The 23,640-nt window shown below is 41.1% G+C and overlaps 2 protein-coding genes across 4 annotated transcripts in view; both read right to left on the reverse strand.

The window, feature by feature from the left end:
• Positions 1-23,640, reverse strand: part of Bex5 (brain expressed X-linked 5) — an 851,362-nt gene that overhangs the window by 138,304 nt on the left and 689,418 nt on the right. The window lies entirely within an intron of this gene.
• On the reverse strand, positions 345-22,940 carry Tcp11x2 (t-complex 11 family, X-linked 2). Of its 2 annotated transcripts, XM_048336973.1 has the most exons (9): positions 22,841-22,940; positions 14,298-14,397; positions 6,103-6,223; positions 5,307-5,527; positions 4,320-4,456; positions 3,601-3,818; positions 3,321-3,502; positions 1,437-1,600; positions 345-577 (listed from the first exon to the last, which is right to left on the reverse strand). In XM_048336973.1, the coding sequence occupies exons 2-9, from the start codon at positions 14,345-14,347 to the stop codon at positions 345-347; spliced, it is 1,326 nt and encodes a 441-aa protein (XP_048192930.1). In that variant the 5' UTR covers positions 14,348-14,397; positions 22,841-22,940. The 2 variants fall into 2 exon arrangements, with proteins under 2 accessions (XP_048192930.1, XP_048192929.1); XM_048336972.1 differs by lacking the exons at positions 14,298-14,397; positions 22,841-22,940 and having other exon boundaries at positions 5,307-5,497; positions 6,103-6,198.

Raw genomic sequence — 23,640 nt, forward strand, 5'->3', positions numbered from 1 at the left:
ATAAGGTAGCTCCTGATGCCCACTTAAGCTGGCATAATGAAGCATGGCCAGGTGGTGAATGAAACACTGAGGATCTATTAATTTCTCAACTAGACAAAGGTGGAGTACACAAGACCTGATTTCAGTTATAAAACAGATGGAACCGGGGTTTTCTTGCAGCTCAGAATTTATTAGTGAAAGGGGATTGGGTCACTTGGTGTTTATATGCTTGACCCCTACAGCTATGTCCTGGCTGTAGTGAGGAAGAAGGATGCCTACATTGGAGGCCACAGGTGGTATAATCCCAGGAATACACTGAGCCCGGTCTTCTGGGATCCTGGTGCTATGATAGGGGGCCAGCACTATCAGATAGGCTCCACTTCTGTTTTATTTGGTTGAGCTGGAGAAATGATATCTTTCAGGATCTCAGCATAGTATGGGCTGAAAACATCCTGATTGTAATGTATCAGGCTAACAAACTTCCAGCCCAGTTCTGCCAACTCCCCTTCGATGAATAGAAGGCCTCCAGGGAAGTCTAGAAGAGACTCTCGCATGCCACGAACTAAACAGCATTTGAAGAACAAGCGAATCCGCTGTTCTGTGAACAGGGGAAAAAAAGAATGAAGAGATTTCAGAAGAAATTCACAGAACACTCTACTCACCAAAGCTTTAAGTGAACTGAGTTTTCAGTGACTAACGCACTCAATTGTATAAATTTTATAAATGAGATTTTTTTGTTATGTCCTGTTTTGGAAGAAGGAATGCCATCAATCTCCTAAAGATAATGTATTATCAAAAGCTGGTGAGATAAGGCTGGAGGTGTGGCTCAATAACAAAGCACTTGCCTTTGTAAGGTCCTGAATTTAATCCTTAGCACTGCAATATAAATAAATAAATGAAACAATGCAGGGACAGTAAAATTTTGGCTGTTTATAAGACTACATATCTGTGAATGATGGACATCTGAACCAATAAAAAGATCACTGGAATTCTATGGGTAGCCACTACACTAAGTTCTGACCCATGTATCCATAGTAGATTATAGTTGAAGTTAAAAGCAAGCTGGCCAAAGTAACTATTTCCATGCTATGTTGGAGCAAATTCTGTAGCCTAACCTTGCATCAATACCATTGAAAATGGTAGTTTAAAGAATGGAACCCAGAACGGACTTCCGAACATAGGTCTTGAACTGTAGTTACAGAATGAACAGGAATGACTTAGTAGGGTTAATGGGACAATAACTCACATCTCAGAAAGAGATTTATTTCAAAGCCTACACATCAGATATGCAGAAACAAAAGCTAAAATACTTGTCTATTTTACCTGTCTATTTTAAAATAGTACCAAATACCTGTCTATTTTAAAATGTTTTAGTAACTCACTGCCATAGCAGAGTCTGTCTGCCCATCCTACAAATTATTATTGCTTTTCCCTACAACTATTTTGGTGGCTCTTACCAATGATGATACGAATGCAGTTTTCTTTCTTGGCGATGTTCTGGAGTTGGCTTACAAGTGATGCCTTGCTTTCACTGCTCAGAGCAGCGAGGCCCTTGTCCTTGAGGCCTTGATTAATCTCCTGAGGTACTTGTTCACTCACTCTCAACATAGTCTCTTCAGGCCTAGATAGTAGACAGTAAAGTACAGAGTCTCTGACACAGGAGTGAAGTGCAGTAAACTTCATACCAGAAGTTAGGTCCACTCAAGGGAAAGTTCTAGTACCTCTCCACCAACATATAGCACAAGCCAGTGGGCATGCAAAATATTTTCATTGCTACTCTCAATATGCTAAGTAATTCATAAACATAGCATGATATGAAATAAGATTCAAAGGAAATAAGAAGAATTGGAAAATGTTTAGGTCTATCCTTTGATCCACTCTATCTTTAGTGCTTGTAAATTTTATTTAAAACCAATGCAACAGCAATACTTACAAGACAATATGCTATAAACCAACTGTGCAACTCAGCAGAGGGTGGGGAAGGAACCAAGGAGTGGGGAAGGTGGGAGAAATAAGAAGGAGGAAGTAAAAAGTTTGATAAGAAATGTACTCGCCTCCTTACATTTGCAACTGTAACCTCTCTGTACATTACTTTGACAATAAAAAAATCGTAAATAAAACCTTATTTAAATAGTTTTATAGTATTTTCCAAAAATTAAGAAACTTGAACTTCGAATTCTTATTTATTTTAGAATACTATCCTGGAATGTCATAACTAATCAGTACTATTGATCAAGTGGTCAACGCCTGGGTATACATAACACAAACCCAGCATCACTCAATGAATTATGTAATGAATCATTCATTGAATAAAGACTATTTATAGCAATTTAGCCTTCACAATTTTCTCTCTGGATCTCCACCAAACCAGCTTTACAGAAAATCCTCAAAAATGTACTATACAGGGAAAATTAATCAAGATCACAATACAGACCGAGAAATGCACCCTAAATAGAAAACCAGAATATTAGATCAAGAAATGGGAAGACACAGCTTTTAACAAGATAGCTATAATGAAAGGAACAAATGATCATCTCTCAATCTTAACTCTCAACATCAATGGACTTAATTCTCCAATCAAATGACATAGGCTCATAAGTTGGATCAAAAATCAAGATCCCTGTGAAAGCTAATAGGAATAATGCTCTGCCTTGCCTGTTCTAGTTTCTTGGGTTATATTCTTCATTCTTTTTTTTTATTAATTTACTTATTGTCAAAGTGATGTACAGAGGGCTTATAGTTTCATACATAAGGCAGTTGTAACTACTTTCAACGTCCCATGTGTATCTGTAGCTTCTATTAATGATGATGTTCTTGTATCCCCTTCCTGTGGTGTACCTGCACTACCTCTGTATCTTATCTGAGTACATTGGAAACCGTGTATACTGGTATTAGAACTAGGAAACTGAAAAGGAATACCAAAATCGAGAGACACAGGGTAAAAAAGACAAACAACTACAAAAGCAATACTTGCAAAACTGTTTGGTGTAAATGAACTGAACAACTCATGGGGGGGGAAGGAAAAGGGGGAGGGGGAGGGGGTAATGAGGGACGAGGTAACAAACAGTACAAGAAATGTAATCCAATGCCTAACGTATGAAACTGTAACTTCTCTGTACATCAGTTTGACAATAAAATTTTAAAAAAAATTCTCTCTGGAAAAGTTTTATTTAGTTCTGCGCTAAACCTCAAATGCAACTTATTGAAAATACTAACAATCTGTGGAGCTGGTTCTTGAAGGCCTTATTGTGGCCTCAATGAAGATTAATAGTAATGTACTGCTTGGCTATGTCCCAAATACTACATTGATTTTCTATTCTAAGTATATCTATGAAACATACTTGGAGTTAAATTCCTGTGTCAAGGTCTTGGTGATACATCTCAATTTTTCCAAAAATTCAGGTGATCTAAATAAAACACTTCCAGTGAAACTTCTAGCCACTAACAAAACTGAGGCCAGCACAGTCAAATGCTTCAACTTGGAATTCATCTTCTGAAGCCGAATTCTGTCCATTAGAAGTGTCTGAGGAGGCAGAATGGAATGGGCTTTCAGGAAAGGAGGGCTCCAGTGGAGGCTTTGAAAACAACAACAAGAGGCCATGGTCTGACACACATTCTTACCTCTGGGAATTCTTCATTTCCATAATCCTTGAGAAGGAGGTTCAAGTAGGCTTGGTACAGCACCATTGTGAGACTAGGAGGCTCTGAGTTCTCCACCTCTTGATCAGAAAATGACCATGTCATGCTGGTAGAGGGACGAGGAACGTCAGAACTTGGAAATGGTGTGGTGAGGTCTCTGGCTGCATCAGTTAGCCATATTTTTGTGCATATGAGGAAATCTGTGACAGAAAAGGGGGCATGTATTTTTAAACTCCAACAATTGCAGGCTAAGACTTGGAGATATGTAAAAAAACATGTGACTTTTAAGGTTTTTCTGTCTTAAGAGAAGTACTTCTTCCTATCTCTGACGTAGTAAGAAACTTCCTGTTAAAAAATAGGAAATCAGGCTGGGGATATAGCCTAGTGGCAAGAGTGCCTGCCTCGGATACACGAGGCCCTAGGTTCAATTCCCCAGCACCACATATACAGAAAACGGCCAGAAGCGGCGCTGTGGCTCAAGTGGCAGATTGCTAGCCTTGAGCGGGAAGAAGCCAGGGACAGTGCTCAGGCCCTGAGTCCAAGGCCCAGGACTGGCCAAAAAAAAAAAAAAAAAAAAGGAAATCAACAAGTTTGACAAGAAATGTACTCACTACCATATATAACTGTAACTGCTCTGTATATCAAGTTGACAATAAAATTAAAAATACAAAAAATAGGACGCTCTTAAAATTTAAACCTACCTGGCTGTTTATCAAGAAGTTTTTGGAATTTAGCTCGTTCATGCTGGATAGAATGTTCCTGCCAGTAGGGATGAAGGTACTTGACAGTATCATTCACCATGTCCATTTTCATTAGACTCAGAACATGGAAGATTCCCCTGTCATAAAAACAGAATATTTATGTAATAAAAAAGTCTAATGTGGGACTGTAGAACTCAAGAAGGCATCATAAAATTGAAGTTATTTCAGAGTTAGAAAGGGCCTTTAAACTAACAGATAAGCTGCATACCAGTGGCTCATATCTCTAGTTCTAGTCAATCAGAAGGCTGAGATTGGAGGACCAAGGTTCAAGCTAGACTAGGCAGAAAAGTCCAAGAAATTTCATCTCCAAAACAACCAGCAAAAGCCTAAACAAGAATTAAGGCAGAAGTAGCAGAGGGTCAGCCATGAGCATGCAAATCACAGCCCAAGGCCCTGTGTTCAAGTCATGGTACCCGCACACAAAAAAATAGATATACTTCAATTTACAATTTGATATTATTTGAATGTGCCCCCTCAAAGCATGTGTTGGAATCTTACTCATCAGTTTGACAGTATTTGGAGGTGAGTCACAATGGGAAGAGTTTAGGCCACATAGTGAAAAGGCATCTTTAGGAGAGCATACTATGGTTTAAATACTGTTTTCCCCAATCAATATCCATGTGGAAGCTAAATATCAAGAGGAGGAAACCCTATCCAACTATGATTTTATAGGTGAGGCCTTTGAGGGTGATTAGGATTATATAAAAGAAAGAGACTCTGACACACATTTTGCTGTCTCTTACTATATGGTGTCCTGCACCATCCTGGGTCTCTGCCAACAAGAAAATCATGATTGTCTGCAGGTCCTTGACACGGAACCTTCAAAATGGGAGTCAACATTAACTTTTTTTCCCAAAGGTACCCAGACTGTGGAACCACATTAGTAGCAACAAACAATGGACAAAAATAGCTTGTCTACATTCTCACCTCAGCAAGTCTGCTGGATCTTTTATACTCTCTAGTGTCTTCACTGCTTCATCTCTGACTGGTGCACATAATAGGCCCATCCAATTAAGAATGTAGGTAGAGAGATGAAGAACATCTAGGACTCCTTGTTCTGTCTCTTGCTTGAAGAGATTCAGGTCCAGAGATTCCTCAATCTCATTTCTTAGTCGATTCTGGTGTGGTAATAGGAGTGACAGCAAGATCTGCCCAGAAAAGGAAATGAAAAAAGCCAAATCCTCTTTAGAATTTCTTCAATTCTTTTAGGTTAAAACCACCCAGACCATGTTTTTTAGAGGTAAGGAAAGAAGATCTCTAAATTTCTTAGAGAAGGTTTCTTTGGGATCATTTTATAGACGTAGTTATAATTTTCAAGCAATAGGAAGGATATAAATAGTGTGATACAAAAAGTACAGGATATAAAAATATATACCACACACCACTACAAGGGGATGTGGTATTCATAAAATGCTTTCACTACAAAGGGCAAGGATGAAGTAAAGGATAATTAAAGAATGACTAGAAATAGCTGTTTGACTCAAAATTTTACTTCTATGCTCCTAGTGTATGAAAAACATAGTGGCAATCCAGTGAAATTTTGCTTAATTGTTATATTGCCCTGTCAGAGCAATATCCTATCAAGCTACACTTCATAAATAATATGAAGCCTCCATATTATCTATGTTCAGAAAGTGTGCTACTTAGGATACTAGTAGACACTGAAACCCCAAGGGTCTAGGATGTCTAGGCACTTCATATAAACAAATGTAAGGTTATTTACCTCCTTGACATTTTTTATTAGTTCAAGAGCACAGGTAAAATCTGGAGGAGTACTTGATAGTTGTTCTTTCAGATGATCCCAATAAGCATTGTACATTCTCTCCACAAACCTGCTGTCATGACTAGCAAGAAAGCAAATAAGAAAATGTATTTTTACTTACAGAATTCAAACAGGATAGTTGTGTTTCAAACAGTACTTAACATCATGAGAAAGTATTAAATTGATAAGTCAGAGGAGCTATGCTTAGACTTGAAAAAAGGTTGAGTGATTAGAAGATAGCCTTATTCAAAACCATTGGTCGAATCCTCTCAGAATAGTACCTATAATTTCAGTTTTCCACATACAGTAGAAAGAACCATGAAGCAGAGTTTGGGACCCTGAATTCTGACTATGATACTCTAGCTTAAATGTGGGACTTGGTTTCCACTTCCATATACTTAAACCTTTGAACTAGATCATGATTTTTTTCTTCAGGCCTGAATTATGAGCAAGGGATTTTCTCTGTTGAAAGGAGGTCTTTCAGACATTTCATATTCAGCACACCCCTTCAAACTTGTTCCTCAATTATAATTGGTGCTGCAAGCTAGAGAGGTTGACTTTTTTCCCTAAAAGCATACCTTTCAGACAGAAATGCATGTTTTTGTTTTAAACTGCAAACAACACCAAAATAAAGGTATGTCTAAGTTTCTTCCCTTACATATCAATCTAACTCATAATGCACCACTAACTTATTTTTTCCGGTCCTGGGGCTTGAACTCAGGACCTGGTTACTGTCCCTGAGCTTCTTTTGCTCAAGGCTAGCACTCTACCACTTGAGCCACAGCGTCACTTCCGGCTTTTACTATGTAAGCAGTACTGAGGGATCAATCCTGGGGCTTCATGCATGCTAGGCACTCTACCAGTAGGCCACATTCCCAGCCCAGGCATCAACTTTTAGCTATCTGGAATGTGCTAGAACACTTAATTCCTTTCCACCCATCCTCCTTATTTACTTGGTAAGCACATCTCAGAGATTCTGTTTCCTAACTATGTCTAGAATCCACCCCACCTATCATCATCTCTTACCTGGATTATTACATTCATCTATTAAGTGTCCACTCTGACTCACAGAGTTGTGCCTCCCACAATGCCACATATTGTTAATAAAATAATTGATTTTCTTAAGAAACAAATCTCATGATGATATTCTCGATGAAAGTTCTTCAGTAAATCTCTAACACCAGCAGGACACAGAGTCTTTAGACCCTACAGGATCCTATTTTTCCTCTACTCTTCATTACTACCTTCCATTTCCTAACATTGTATACTCCAACAATAACATACTGCTTATAGTAAATATATGATTGTTCTACATCTATGTCTGACTCTAAAGAGAAATATCCTTTCTTCCTGGACCACCTGAAAAGTCCATATTCATATTCCAAGGTTCAACTCAAAAGTTAGCTCATCAGGAAAGGCAATACTGATCTTCCCCAAGCAGCTGAGCGCTAACATATAAATCCAGACATTAGATATTAGAAAACTTATCCCTCTGTAAAACATCTATTTGATTGTCTTCCCTACAGAAGTTTCTTCATGGTAGACAGACAGCTAATTCACTTATATGTTCTCAACACTCAATATTCTACTTTTACCTCACAAGTATCCAGTAAATGTCTGAAAAAAGGATGGATGACAATGAGATTTCCCTTAGGAGCCTATCACTAATATCATTTTATAAACACCAATGTAAAGTAGTTAATAATCTATAAAGAAAAAAAATCTATAAAGAATAACCCCTAGCTGGGCACTTATGGTGCATGCCTGTAATCCTAGCTACCAGGAGTCTGAGATCTGAGGATCATGGTTCAAACCAGCCCAGGCAGGAATGTCTGAGACTCTTATCTCAAATTAACCACCAGAAAGCCAGAAGTGGCGCTGTGGGTCAAAATGGTAGAGCTCAGGGACAGTGCCCAGACCCACTACCAACGACAAAAAAAAAGAAGAAAGAACTCCAAACTATTTCAGCCTTTTCTATTAGTGCATATGAGAAAATTTAAAAGCTCTAGATAACTATTTCCCATTTCATTTACCCACTTATTACCACCATGACCTTTAAACTTTAATATTCCTTCACTCTCCAAGTCTGACTTTTCTATACACCCCTGCCAGCAGGAAAATAAATCTAACTTGGACTTCATGTATATGAATGAAGTGAAAAGGATCCTAAGAGACCCATGTTTGGTGAAGTCTTCCTTCAGGGGAGCTGTGCTTAGCATGATCAGTGTTGGTAATAGGCAGGGCAAATCTAGTATGTGTGAGAATCAAGAGAACTGCTGGCAGAAAGGTGCTTTTCTAACGCAATCCTTAAAGTGGCTGAAAATTTACAAATCCAATAGAAGCATTCAAATCATACTTGCCGAATGACTTATGTTTATATTGCAATATCAAGATAGATAAGGGGCTGAAAATGTGGCTTAGCGGAAGAGGCTTGCATAGCATGCAGGAAGCCCTGGGTTCGATTCCTCAGCACCACATAAACAGGAAAAGCTGGAACGGGTGCTGTGGCTCAAGTGGTAGAATGCTAGCCGTTGAGCAAAATGAAGCAAAAAATCATTAGGAGGAACCAAAATTAAGCCAATTATGAAGTAGAAATGTTCCGGAAATACCTTATTCTATAAAGAATTGACAACATTACTATTAGAAAAGTAACTTGTTTATCTGTTGGGATCCATTTTCCCCTTGATGGAAGGGGCTTGATGCACCTCCCCCAGCCCTGGGGAATGTGGCCCTTCTACCCCCTCTGGATTGGAATCCAGAGGAACCGGTTGGGCAAACAGCCCCCCAACCTCCTAGCCAGCCCGGCGCCTACCAACCTGCCCTGGTTCGGCGCGGTCAAGTGACATTAGCCCTTGGGGGTCAGGTGATACCTTTCAGCCTATCGACATCCTGGCCAAACCCCTTCCTCGGAATCATCTCCCCTTGTCCTTCTCTTAATAAAGTCAGTTCGCTCTAAGAAGCCGGCCCCGTTGCATATGTTCGCCAGACTTCTAGCATAAGGAGGCGATCACATATCTGCGGCAGATCCCATGCACGTCAGGTCGGAGCTGACCCCCCGTTCCACTCTAACTTACCTGCAGGTCGGGTGATTAGGGGAGAGGGCGAGAAAGGAGGGTGGAAAGAAAGAAGGAAGAGTCCGAGCTGGGAGGGGCAAAAAAACCCCAACATTGTGGCGCCCACGTGGGTTGCACGAATCTACGCAAGGAAGCCCGGCTCCCGTCCGACCCTGACGAAAACAGGTTGGAAATCCTGAGACACGTGGTCCTCCCACCCCAGGTAAGAGGATGGGACAAGTCCAGAGTCAGCGAAACAGTTCACCCCTTAAAATCCTAAAGTTCACCCTCCGAAACGCGGGGATTAATATCTCAGAGCCCTGCGCCATACAAATTTGGGAGAAATTGACCCACAGGGTACCGTGGCTAACTGGAGCCAACACGGAGGTAGAAACAGCAAAATGGGGAAAACTCCCACTGCGAGCCATTAAGACCCGCAAGGCTTGCCTCTCTTGGGACCCCGGCGGGGAGTCCCTGGATTCAGGAGAGGGCAGCCGGAGGTAATTTTGATTTGGAGGGGGCCCCCGACGCCCCACTCTGAGAGGCCCAGGGACGAAAGCACGTTTGGTCCCCATGACACACACACACACACACACACACACACACACACACACACACACACACACCCAGCCGGGAGAGGAGCAGAGCAGCCGCAGGCTTGCTACCCCTCCCCCATGGGAGGCTCAGCTTGGCTCTATACATATGCAGATTTCGGCAGCCCTGAGCAGCCGCTTTTCAGCCAGCCATAGCAGCCGCTTTTCAGCCAGCCATGGCTGCCGCCGCGCCCTGCAGCAAAAAAAAAAAAAAAAAAACGGCCTGGCCACTTTTAAATTCGGAGGCCTTCATGGGAGTTGCAGGAAACTACAGATTTCCATGAGTTCTGGAGAAAGGTTCTTGAGAGAGGTGGGCCGAATGCGCCCTGGGCAAAATATCAACTTTACGGCCTGACTTTCAGATTCCCCACCAACCAAGGCAATAAACAGCCTGAAGCCCCTTGCTGGGCAGTCCCCATTGCTCCCGATATAAGGCCAGAGACAGTAATCATGATATTTGGAAAAAAGTTCCGATTCTTAATTGATACAGGAGCAGATCGGACCATATGCATTTAAATGGACAACATTATTATTGGATCAGCAGATGTTCAAGTGCTAGACTTGGCCTATAGCAAGGCCCAAACACTCCTTCAAAGAGGAGGGCTACGTATAGCCAGTGACAAGGTTCAGAAAGTATACCCCTTTAAGATCTGATGTTATTACAATAACTCCATCACTTCAAACAGCCTTCCAGAAAATCCAATTGGCCTTAAATAAGGCACAGCTGGCACGCTACAAGCCTGAGTGCCCACTTTGCCTTTGGATCCTCCCCGGGTCTGAACTCTCCTCAGCTGTAATTACGCAATCAGGCGAGCCCCTTCAATGGGTGCACGCATCAGTGGGAGGAGCTCCCAGGGTTTATTCTCAGCTAGACCAGCTAGCTGACTTGGTAATTAAGGGCAGGGATACTTCCCTAAGACATTATGGAAGAGATCCTGACGTGCTAACTATTCCCTACCGGTTGTCAGGTTTTGAATGGGTCAGAAGAAATAATGCACGTGTGTCTAGTGCCCTGGAGGGCTTTATGGGTAAGATAGATTGCCACTATGGCACTTCAAGATGGGTGACCTCATTTTCCAGGCTACAATGGACACCCCCTGTGCTTTTCTCTACCAAGCCTCTTGTCAAGGCTGCCAATGTGTTTACAGATGGCGGATGAGCCAGCTCTGCCGTAGTGGTGCGCTCCGCCTCGCCCCCTGCCGGTGGGAAAGAGAACACCCATTACTTTGAAGCCATCACTGGCTCTGCACAATTTAAAGAGTTGTATGCAGTTGCCTTGGCACTGACCCATGTTAAACAGCCAATGAACTTGTTCTCTGATAGTCTGTATGTGGTTAATTTGCTACCCAACCTGGTATGTTCATATATCAAATTGGATGAAAACCCAATCACTCCTCTGATGATCCAAGTCAGGTCTCTGTTAAAAGAGCGGAGTGAGCCTATATTTTTACAGCACCTTCGTGGACACCAAGGACTGCCTGGGGACCTGACACAAGGTAATCGTATGGCTGACCAGCTGGCCACTAATGGAACCATTATAGCTGTGGCCATTGTACAACCTCAAAATCTCCAAATGGCCAAAGGACTTCATGAGCGTACTCACTTAAATTGGAGAGGGTTACATCAGAGATTTCCTTCAATTCCTATAAAAGACTTAAAAATGATTATAAGGACTTGCAAATCGTGTATGCCTTTGGTGCAAGTCCCTCCCCTGCAATCTCCAGGGGTGAACCCAAGAGGGTTAAAACCTAACTTAATTTGGCAGACTGATGTGACGCACTACGCTCCCTTTGGAAGGCTAAAATATATATTTATGTCTATTGACACATGCTCTGGCGCGTGTTAGGCCTCTCTGCATACCGGGGAAAGAGCACGGCATGCTGAAAGCCACTTCTTACAATGTTTTGCTATCCTAGGACTGCCTTTACAGGTTAAAACAGATAATGGACCTTGTTTCACCAGTAAGCCTTTACAGGCATTTTTCCAAATGTGGAATATTAAACATACCACTGGAATACCTTATAACCCAAAGGGTCAAGCCATAATTGAGAGGCATAATAAGACCCTGAAGGATCAATTATTAAAACAAAAAGGGGGGGAAGCCCCCATGACCAGCTGAGGACAGCGATGTTTACATTGAATATTTTAAATTTCTCTAAGGACCAACCTCTGTCGGCTTTCCAGAGACACTGGTCAAGCCAAACACCCTACTTAAAAGTGGAGGTCCGGTGGAAGGATCCTCTGACAGGGGCGTGGCGTGGTTATCAGTGCCGGAAGGGGTTTCGCCTGTGTTTTCCCCACTGGGGAACCGAATCCAATCTGGATACCGGCTAGAGATGTAAAATATTGTCCATCAGAATGACCACCCAAGGGCACCTGCCCTTGAGGGATGTCTCCTCTTGTTTCCTCTCAGGAAAGCAAAGACCGAGGTGGAATTTGCTATGGAGAAATGGGAAAGCCTGCCTGCACCAGCGATGGACCCAGTGTTGGCCCTGTTTCTTCCCTGGACCCTGCCTGACGCCCTTTGGAGTAACGTTTGCTGTGGCAGCGTGGCCCACAGCCTTGCACAAGGACCAATGGGAAATGTTGCACGGTTGTTCCTCCCTTCACTCCCCCCTTTGCTGCTTATCTCAGGGGTCCCCATTGGAGGGAAATAGGAGCTAAAGGACTTGGACACTTTAATGTTTTATGATAAATGTTTATAATAAGCAAGGGATTGGCACCTTGCTGCAATGTTTACTATGAAGTGTTTACTAACCTCAGTTGTTAAGTTACCAGCATCCTGGCTGCCACATCGCCAGGACCTGAACCTGCCCCTCTACCTCACCATCGAGGGAAGGAAGACCCATCTGCGCTACCTTGAGCGACACTAGACTGGACCAGAACTCCTCTGTTTTCCATGGACTGACCCAGATAAGAGACCCTCCATTGCCTTGTGCCTATGTTGTAATTGCTCATGTGTTACAGTTGCTCATGTTTGCATTTGCCTTGTATTACGATTGCTTATGCTCATGTCTGCTTTATGCTCCCATTTACATTATGTTTACATTGGGTCTCTTATTGTAAGCGATGGGCCAGAGATGTCTGGGTACCAAGCGGCCTTTGGCCTTTTAGCCATATAGGAACCCCATGAGGCTAGTCACTCGACCCCTAGGACCTGCTGCTCACTGAGGTCCGCTGGCATGAGAGAAAATTATAAGGGCTTTCTTTCGAGTGCCAATCCCACTCTCTCCATGGTCCCTCATCGGGCCCGCCAGCCCGGCAGGAAGGTCAGCCTGAAGAGCTAGGGCGTTAGCCCAAGACGGGTAAGACTCCCCTTGGGGGGGTGCAACCTAAGACACGGCACGCTCTAGAGTAGGGCGCCTCCTGCTGTTCGAAAAAAAAATAAATATAAAAGAGGCAGATGTTGGGATCCATTTTCCCCTTGATGGAAGGGGCTTGATGCACCTCCCCCAGCCCTGGGGAATGTGGCCCTTCTACCCCCCTCTGGATTGGAATCCAGAGGAACCGCTTGGGCAAACAGCCCCCCAACCTTCTAGCCAGCCCGGCGCCTACCAACCTGCCCTGGTTCGGCGCGGTCAAGTGACATTAGCCCTTGGGGGTCAGGTGATACCTTTCAGCCTATCGACATCCTGGCCAAACCCCTTCCTCGGAATCATCTCCCCTTGTCCTTCTCTTAATAAAGTCAGTTCGCTCTAAGAAGCCGGCCCCGTTGCATATGTTCGCCAGACTTCTAGCATAAGGAGGCGATCACATATCTGCGGCAGATCCCATGCACGTCAGGTCGGAGCTGACCCCCCGTTCCACTCTAACTTACCTGCAGGTCGGGTGATTAGGGGAGAGGGCGAGAAAGGAGGGTGGAAAGAAAGAAGGAAGAGTCCGAGCTGGGAGGGGCAAAAAAAACCCAACATTTATCAGTACCTATTTAATCTGTAGAAAATTAAGAGAAGCTGCTAGGAGCTACATTTGAAAAGATCTGAAATTCACTCTGTCTTTCATTATTAGCTGAGAGCCTGAAATGAACATTTCAGCAATAATTATATTGGTTTATTTCACATTTAAATGTAATTTGATACTTCAATACTTTTAAATGAATAACTACACTGGTTACTTTACTTTTTTATTTGGTGGTACTATTTAAGACTAAGACTCAAATATTAAATTTATTCATATCATTCTTCTAACATGAATAAAACCATCTGTGCTATATTTCTATGTGAGAAAGAGGGAGCAGAAAAAAAATGGAAGTGGAGGGGTTGGGGATATGGCCTAGTGGCAAGAGTGCTTGCCTTGTATACATGAAGCCCTAGGTTCGATTCATCAGCACCACATATATAGAAAATGGCCAGAAGTGGCACTGTGGCTCAAGTGGCAGAGTGCTAGCCTTGAGCATAAAAGGAAGCCAGGGACAGTGCTCAGGCCCTGAGTTCAAGGCCCAGGACTGGCAAAAAAAAAAAGACCTTGCTTGAGCAAGGTCTGTCATAACAGAAAAAAATGGAAGTATTTGTACCTGTCTGCAGGTAAAGCTTTCTTTTCCATGTAGAGATCTTCCTTTCCCATGATATGAGCAGTACTCCGCTTGGAATCATCATTAGCTGGCTGTGTCAGATCTTTAACAAGAAGGATTTCAGGTTAGCTCTCTAGAAGAGCATAGCAGTCACCAACAGTGAATACACAAAACAATTTCTATTTGATTCAAAGATTTATTCACGTAGTAAAGTCCTGCTAATCTTGACTCATCAAGTAAAACTTACATAGAGTCACTCAACCTTTTAGCATTTCAGATTTTCTGAACTCTGTCCTTCAATAGCGCTGGAAACTCAGAGAACTCAGGCATATGGAGAAGAAGTCAGCTTACAAAAAGCAGAAGGTGAAATTTATGTCAAAATCTTTCCCTTGAACAGTAGGTAAGAGGGATAGTCAAGATGGTTAGAGAGCAAGAATTAGCACTTGCCTGTTCCTCCAAAAAGAACTAAAATAGCAGGTGTATAACTGCCTGCTGAAGTGACTGCATATGAAGAAGTAAATGGCATAAGTCAGGCTTCTCTCATTATAATCTCAGAGAACTTTGGGCCTGCAGTTCCCAAGGACTGTGATTCAGCTGGCTGAGCATATCCATGAAATCTTGAGTCATGTATATATAAGTGACCTAGAGTAACCCTGCATATAACCTTGAGACTGAGTGCGCATGTGAGACCATGTATGGCCACCTTTGGCCATGTCTAGAGAGAGAATAAACTGCACTATGAGGAGCTGCAACTGGAAGACAAGGGGCAAGGGTTGTGCTGATGGAAATAATGTAAGCCTGTAAACAGTGTGCTGTTGCATTTATGAACAGACACGCCTGTAAATAATAAAAGCATGACCATCTATTTTCATCGTTCTTGGAACTTTGTCTTTGGCCTGTCTAAACCAAAGGAGAATCTGGGAACTTGCAACACAGCATGAGAAATTGGAATTCAATAGGATAATAGTGAAAAGTTTGGGGCTGGGAATGTAGTTTAGTGGTAGAGTGCTTGCCTAGCATGCATGAAGCCTTGGGTTCCTTTCCTCAGTACCTCATACACAAAAATAAAAGAAACAGTAGTGAAAAGTTTGTAAAACCCAGAGATCTAGGACTGGAACATAGCTAAAAAAACACAAAATATTTTATCATTTATATCTGGTTTCACAGCTTGGGGTGGTAGGTAGAGTCTTCCATCTATAGAGGTAAAGGTGAGAGAGAGTCCCAGACAATGCAGTCGGCATACATATGGGCACTCCTAGCTATTGTGGCTTACAGACTAAATAGTAAAGAAGCCTCATATTTGGACAGTAATTAGACTTTACAAAAGAATTTGCTTCATCTCCCGAAAACCCTCAGGGAGACACCCTGTAACCAACTGTCTAAATTTGCACTACTTTAAGTGTCATCTCCTTCCATCTCATCCAATATCCCTATCTCTGTAACCCTGCAAGTATTCTTCTATAATAGCTCAGTTTTTGACTGCCTCATGAGTCAGACTTGGTTTGGTGGACTGATGCTGACACAAACACACTGACAGGGCTATATAGTGAGGAATGGTTGCTGAAATGCAAGGGGAATTGGGTGAGGATAACATCCTCAGGAACCAAGGGATGGAGAAGCCTCTCCTTTGAGACTGGATGTATACCTAGTCATGTGTGGTTTGCAGATGTCAATTGCCCCAGCTGTTCAATGGTTTGCTAACAAGGTGTAGAAAAGAATTGTTTTCACTCCTCCCTCACCACCGTGATGTACTCTGAAAAGTTTTGAGCAACATCACAGTAGCTTGGCTATAGCTCTACATCCAAGGCACACAAATAAGATCCAGAGAGGAACTTTGTCCAGTTTTCCTTATTCTGCTCACCCTCACTCATGCAAATACTTCCCTGAAGGCTTCATACCCTAAGAAGTTTCAGAGAGAAACTTAACACAGTGCAGGATGTATTCCACTAGAAGAGATTAATTTTGCCTGGCTCTAGCTCTGACTCACTTGGCTTGTTTGATCCACTGTGAGGACTGCAACTAAAATAATTAGAGGAAGATCCTGGATATTGCATACCTAAGAGGTATCTCAGGTCTTCCCCCTGGATGGGCATGGTCGCAGTAGCAGCCAAGAAGAATACTTCTGCAATTGTACCTTCACAAGTTCCCTGCATAAGTCAATGTGTACCTTGTCACTGTTGATGAGATTGGGTACAAGTGCCATCCTGACTCTCTACCCCTCTGCTTCCTACGAAGTACTTGCACCTTCACAAGTGTCTAAAACAGAGGAAGAGTTCTTCAGTCTCCTCACTACTACCGGAGCAGCCAGTACTGGAGAGCATTTCAAGTGACAGAACCATTATCAGTAGTACATGAGGAAGCCTGAATATCACAGAAGGCTCTCCATTTTCCTTTGCAGGAGCAAGTGTACAGAGTGTACCATACATGATCAGTGGTCTACACTAAAGTTGCTTAATCTAATAGGGTATCCCCATTCTTGTTGAGACTCACAGAGGCAGTGGGTCGCTCTAAGTCTGATATCATACACACTGACCAAACTCCCAAATCACAAAGAAGCTACAAGAAAGTTACAACGTGGTGCCACCCCCCCACCACCGGAGATAAACTAAACATTGCATATCAAACATAAACCAAAAAATATCTTCTGGAGAAAGGCATTTAAAAAGAAGCAAAAAGGCAAGAGACAAATATAAAGGGGATACAAATAGGGAAAAATGAAGTAAAACTCTCTTTTTCTCTTTGCAGATGACATGATCTTGTATTTAAAGAACCCCATATACTCTACTCCCAAGTTACTTGAGCTGATCTAAAACTTTGGTAAAATAGCACAATATAAAATAAGTCCTCAAAAATCAAGTGCTTATCTGTATGCCAACAATGTGAATAGCGAGGCTGAAATCAGTAAAGCAACTCCTTTCGCAATAGCCTGAAAAAATAATAAAATACTTAGAAATAACCTTAACCAAAGAAGTGAAAGATCGTAATTAAGGAAATGGAAAAACTTACCACGCTGCTGGATTGGAGATTAACATTGTGAAAATGGCAAAACTGCCAGAAGCTATCTATCTACAAATTCAATATCCCAAAACCAATCTTTAATGAAATAGAGGAAGCAATCCAAAAATTCATATGAAACAACAAAAGACCCAGAATAGCAAAACAATCCTAAGCAGGAAGAACAGTGCTGGAGAAATATCAAACTCTATTACAAAGCTATAATAATAAAAACAGCTTGATATTGGCACAAGAACAGGCCTGAGGACCAATGGACTAGAACTGAAGACCCAGAAATGAACTTGCAGAACTATGACCACTTAATCTTTAATAAAGGAGCTAAAAAACAGGATGGAAGAAAGACAGCCTCTTCAACAAATGGTGCTGGAAAAATTGGTTAAACACCTGTAACAAACTAAAGCTAGATCCTTATACATTCCCTGCACTAGAATCAATTCCAAATGGATCAAAGACCTCAAGGTAAAAGCAAATACCCTGAAAACATTGAAATAGGAGAAACACTTGGGCTCCTTGGCACAGGTTGACACTTTCTTAAGAAAGGCATAGAGGCTGGGGATATAGCCTAGTGGCAAGAGTGCCTGCCTCGGATACACGAGGCCCTAGGTTCGATTCCCCAGCACCACATATATGGAAAACGGCCAGAAGCGGCGCTGTGGCTCAAGTGGCGCTGTGGCTCAAGTGGCGGAGTGCTAGCCTTGAGCGGGAAGAAGCCAGGGACAGTGCTCAGGCCCTGAGTCCAAGGCCCAGGACTGGCCAAAAAAAAAAAAAAGAAAGGCATAGAAACTTTCTTAATAAAGGCCCCAAAACACAACAAATCAAAGAAAGGTTGGACAAATGGGATTGCATCAAACTACAGAGCTTCTGCATGGCAAAGGACATAGCTAGCAAGATAAGTAGAAAGCCCACAGACTGGGAGAAGATCTTCACTGGCCATACAACAGACAAGGGCCTCATATCTATAACATACTTAGAACTCAAAAAATTAAATTCCCTTCAAAAAATCCTCAAAGAGATAACTGCCTCTTTAATAAAAAGGCTAAAAGGCAGACTTCTCTGAAGAAGAAATTAGACTGGCCAAGAGACACATGAAAAAGTGCTCAACCACACTGGCCATAAAATAAATGCAAATTAAAACAACATTGGGATTCCACCTCAACCCAGTAAGAATGGCCATTATCAAGAAAGCTAAAAACAACAGATGCTGGCGGGGATATGGCCAAAAGGGAACCCTACTACACAGTTGGTGGGAATGTAAACGTGTTCAACCACCTGGAAAACAGGGTGGAGGTTCCTCAAAAGGCTAAACAAAGAGCTCCCCTATGACCCAGCAATCCTGCTTTTGGGCATTTTCCCAAAGGATTACAGGCAAGACCACACTAAGGCTACCAGCACAACTATGTTCATAGCAGCACAACTTACCATCGCTAAAATATGGAACCAACCCAGATGCCCTTCAGTAGATGAATGGATCAAGAAAATGTGGTGTATATATACACAATGGAATTCTGTACTTCCATCAGAAAGAATGACATTGTCCCATTCATAAGGAAATGGAAAAATTGGGAAAAATCATATTAAGTGAAGTTAGCCAGACTCAAAGAAATATAGTCTCTATGGTTTCTCTCATTGGTAATAATTAGTACATGTCTAGGATATTCCTATCAGAAGATCACAATAGCTCAATAGCTATGTACATATGAACACATAAGATGATGTTAAGCCAAATATGGAAATAAGTGTTTTATCATTGTTGTTATTTTTAATATACCATGTGAAATTATGCCTTTCTCATTTATCTTTTTTTTACCCCTGATGGTTTTACCCCTGATGTCACTATAACTGATTTCGGAGCTTGAGTATTGTATATATGTTTATTGGAACTAGGGAAGAGAAGAGAAACATCAAAATGAAGAGACAAAGGGTAGAAGGCGAACCAATGCAATACTTACAAGACAATATGCTGTAAACTAACTGTACAACTCTGGGAGGAGGGGAGAATTGGGAGGGGAGAAGGTGGGAGAAAAAATGACGGAGGAGGTAACAAGTTGGATAAGAAACGTACTCACTGCCCTACGTATGAAACTGTAACCCCTCTGTACATTGCTTTGACAATAAATAATTTTAAAAAATGGAAGGCTATTCTTTAGGTAAATAATTTTTAAAAATAGAAGGCTATTCTTTAGGTGAAATACAATACCACATGCTTATAATACCAGCTTTTCATGAGGCAAAGATAGGAAAATCATAGATCAAGGACATCCCAGGTAAAAGTTATCAAAATTATTTCAGTTATCCAAACAAAAAAGTCAACAAAGCAACATCAAACAAAACTGAGTTAATATGTACTAAACATTTACAGTACATTCCAACCAAGAGCTGCATAATATTCTTTTATAACCTCATAGTTTTCTCTAAAACAGTCCATATATTAGACCATGAAATGTGTACCAATAAACACAAAATATGGAAATAATAGCCTGTATCTTTTCTGATCACAATGAGATAAAACTGGAAATTTCATATTTTATACAGACAGATGGCGATTGAACCAAATACTTTTCCTAAACTGCTAGAGGATTGCTGAAGAAGTCAAAAAGGAAACTAAAAAAAAAACATTGAAAGAATGAAAATGGAAACATAGCATAGCAAAACCATGTGTAATACAAAAAATATACATTACAAGGTTCTAAAAATTCATCTGGAATCAGGAAGACCCTGAATAGCCATCATCTGTCTTTAAGACATAGTACAGAGCAAAGTAGCAAGCAGAGCATAAAAAGAGAGAGATGTAGGAAACAGAATAGAAAACCCAGAAATAAAAGTACATATCAAGAGCCAATAGATTCTTGACAAAGTTGCCCAAAACATACATTAAAGAAGCCAAATTCTATAACAAATGATGATGGGAAACTGCATATCCATATTCAGAATATTGAAACTTGGCTGGTATCTCTTACTCTGTACAATAAACTCAAAATGAATCAAAGAACTTAACATAGCACCTTAAACTCTCAAACTACTAGAGAAAATATAGGCTAAACACATCCAGTTATTGGCAGCAACAATTACTTTCTAAATGGGACAGTAGAAGATCTGTAAATAAGAGAGAAGGCAAACTTGATCGCATGAAAATAAAAAGCTTTTGAACAGTAAAGGAAAAAAATCAACAGAATAAAGAGCAAGATGGAGAGAAGATTTTGCTATTAGTCTGACAGAGGAATAATACCCAGAATATATACAAAACTAAAAAAAAATTAAACACTAAAAGCACAATCAATCCAATCTGAAAATGGTAAATGATCTGAGTAAACATATCTCATGCAAATTAAAAGTACAATGAGATTCCATCTCACTTCAGTCAGAATGGGTATTATAGAAAAAAAATGCAGCAAGAATATGGAGAAAAAGGATCCTTGTACAGTGCTGGTGGAAATATAAGTTAGTAATCTACTATAGAAGTCAGAATACAGATTCCTCAAAATAATTAAATAAAATCAGCATAAAATTTAGTTATACCACTACTTGGCATGTATCTCAAGGAAACAAAGTCAGCATTCAAAGTACATAGCTACATACCCATGTTTACTGTGGTACTATATTCCTAATAGGCATGACACCGAATCACCCTAGGTGCCCATTAACATAACTAAAACTAATACAGCAAATATGTAGAAGACTAAAATCTTATCATTTGCAGATATATGGATGGAACTGTAGGATACCATATTAAGTGAAATAAGCCAGACACAGAAAGATAAATATTAAATATTCTACTTCATATGTGGAAACTGAAACATAAAAAAAGATGACCAGAAAATAGGAAATGAATTGCCAGGGAATGGTGACAACAGTGGGGTGAGGAAGACTTTGTTGTTTCATTTCATTCAATATTCATAAGAACTATGACACACATTAGCAGTGGAATTAGGAAACCACGGCTTTAAAGTCTATTACACAAATTACCAGAACAATAACACACAACAAGCATATCAAGTAGTTATAATTAAGACATGGTATATTTGGTGTATAAAATAAAACATGCAATCAAGCTACTTTCTAACTCATTTTCAACCTGTATCCGTAATATTTTTTTTAGTTATTTGCCACCAAGATACACTAAAATTCACATGTAAGATTCTTAAATCTCACTCCAAGAGGATTCTACTTATCTGTGTTAAAATTTGAAAACCTTCATCAGCTTATGATCTTTCAACCCTAATTCAATAGATGTCTATGTTAAAATATACTATCAGATACACACACACACACACACACACACACACACACACACACACACACACACAGAGTCCTGGGGCTTGAACTCTGGACCTGAGCTCTGTCTTTGAACTTCTTTTGCTCAAGGTTAGAGCTCAATTACTTTTCTGAGTAGTTTATTAGAGATAAGAATTCCACGGAGGGGCTGGGAATGTGGCTTAGTGGTAGAGTGCTTGCCTAGCATGCATGACCCTAGGGTACAATTCCTCAGTACCATATAAACAGAAAAAGCCAAAAGTGGCCCTGTGACTCAAGTGGTAAAGTGCTAGCCTTGAGCACAACGAAGCTCAGGGAGAGTGCCCAGGAATGGACACACACACACACACACACACACACACACACACACACACACACAAAAACATATCTGAAGAGTTCCATGGATTTTTCTGCTAGCCTCAAACTATGATCCTCAGGTCACAGTTTCCTGAGTTGCCAGGATTATAGGCATGAGCCACTAGTACTCAGCTTCACTAAGATATTTATGAGACGCTATGAAGTAAGAATTGAGTTTACTACTAGTGACCTCAAGTGGCACCAGAGAAACATATATGTTTCAACATAATAGAGTCATGGTTCCAAGTATTTCTCTTCTTTCAGTCTTTAAGAGTTAAAGTTGCTACACTTGAACAGGTATACAACTTAATGATTCATTAACTTTACTGAGATCATTAGCTAATTGGTCATTTGAGTTCCTATGAGGTTGGATTAATCAATCCAAAACATCAAATGCCTAATATCCAGAAAAACCATGTCCTAATATTTACATGACAACACTCTTATACATCCAAAAATTTTACCCAGAGCAATGATAATTCTTATGTTAAGAAAAACTCCTGGAATAGGAGAAAACATAATTCCAATAACAAGTAACCTGGATTATCTCTGACCAACTAAAGATCTACAATTTACACTCTACAAAATCAAAATACAATAATGGTATCCATTTCTTATGTTTTTAATGGACTCAGTCATTAGTCTTGTCAAACACAAGCAATTGAGGCTTTGTTGGCCTCCTCTGGATCCAAAATCTGTTATTTTTTCTGGCCAATCAGGGTCTTGAATCTTGTGCATAAAAGGGAGGCAGACAAAGAGAATAATCCAAAAAGAGAGCTTGCAGGAAGATGAGAAAGGAAAAACACACAGTTATAAAAGTCCTGTGTATTCCTTAAAGGATCACAGGGACAGGCTGTGTGTTTCTTTAACCTAACTGTTCTCAAGCACTACCTAAGGAAATAATAGTATTATTCACGACCCACCTGGTGAGTGGTCATCTAAACAGGTTTTGAATTCCTCTCTCTGCCCAGGTGTTTCGGGCTCCTGGGCCCCACTCTCGGCATCACTGGGATTGTTGCGCAGCATAGTTGCTTGGTCTTAGGCACCTTGGTGTTACCTTGAAATGGGGAGCAAGGAAAAGGCAATGTGTGTAAGACTTGGTTCTGATCCATGAAGAGGCAATGTGTGTAAGACTTGGCTCTGATCCATGGACAAGGGAGAAAAGGGTTCCCCTGGGCTTTTGTGACTAACCCTGCTGATCCTAGTTGAGAAACAAATGGTTCAGGGGGTTCTAAGAGGAACTAGAGTCTTTAAAACGCTATACTTGAGACTTGTGGGTTTTTCTGTAATGAAATTAATGAAGTTTTGGCAGGAAAAAAAAGAACCAAAGGCCCAGAAAGAGACTAACAGGAGTGTGCATGGCACTTGACTAGCCAAGCTAGGGAAGGAATCTGTCTCAACTCTAGTTAGTTACCTTTAATTGGTCCCAGAATACTCCCTTTATCCTAACTTTTGTTTCAAGGCCACCTAAGATGCTTACTGTCCTGAATTCAAAGAGTAGAGTATATCACACACGCACCCAATCCTCCAGAACCAGTCACCTCACCTCTTCCTGCTCCTGTGGCTGCTTCTGTTAGTGAAAGCCCCTGTACCAGCCTAGCCTAATGTTGGGGCATACCATGGTGTTCAAGAGGAGAGGGGTGATCATCAGCGAGGGGTCATAAAAAACTATAGGAATGGTAAGGTCCACCTACAGTACACCCCTACGCATGATCCTAGATAA

This window comes from Perognathus longimembris, chromosome 28 (genome assembly GCF_023159225.1).
Source record: "Perognathus longimembris pacificus isolate PPM17 chromosome 28, ASM2315922v1, whole genome shotgun sequence".
NCBI lineage: Eukaryota > Metazoa > Chordata > Mammalia > Rodentia > Heteromyidae > Perognathus > Perognathus longimembris.

What these genes read in the sequence shown, in the direction of transcription:
- Tcp11x2 (XM_048336973.1), bottom strand. Translation starts at nt 14,347, where the DNA reads ATGGGAAAGGAAGATCTCTACATGGAAAAGAAAGCTTTACCTGCAGAC. An exon ending in AAAGCTTTACCTGCAGACAG is followed by an intron (nt 6,224 to 14,297) that starts GTACAAATACTT and finishes CTTTCTTGCTAG; the next exon opens with TCATGACAGCAGGTTTGTGG. An exon ending in ACTTCTTGATAAACAGCCAG is followed by an intron (nt 3,819 to 4,319) that starts GTAGGTTTAAAT and finishes TTTCTGTCACAG; the next exon opens with ATTTCCTCATATGCACAAAA.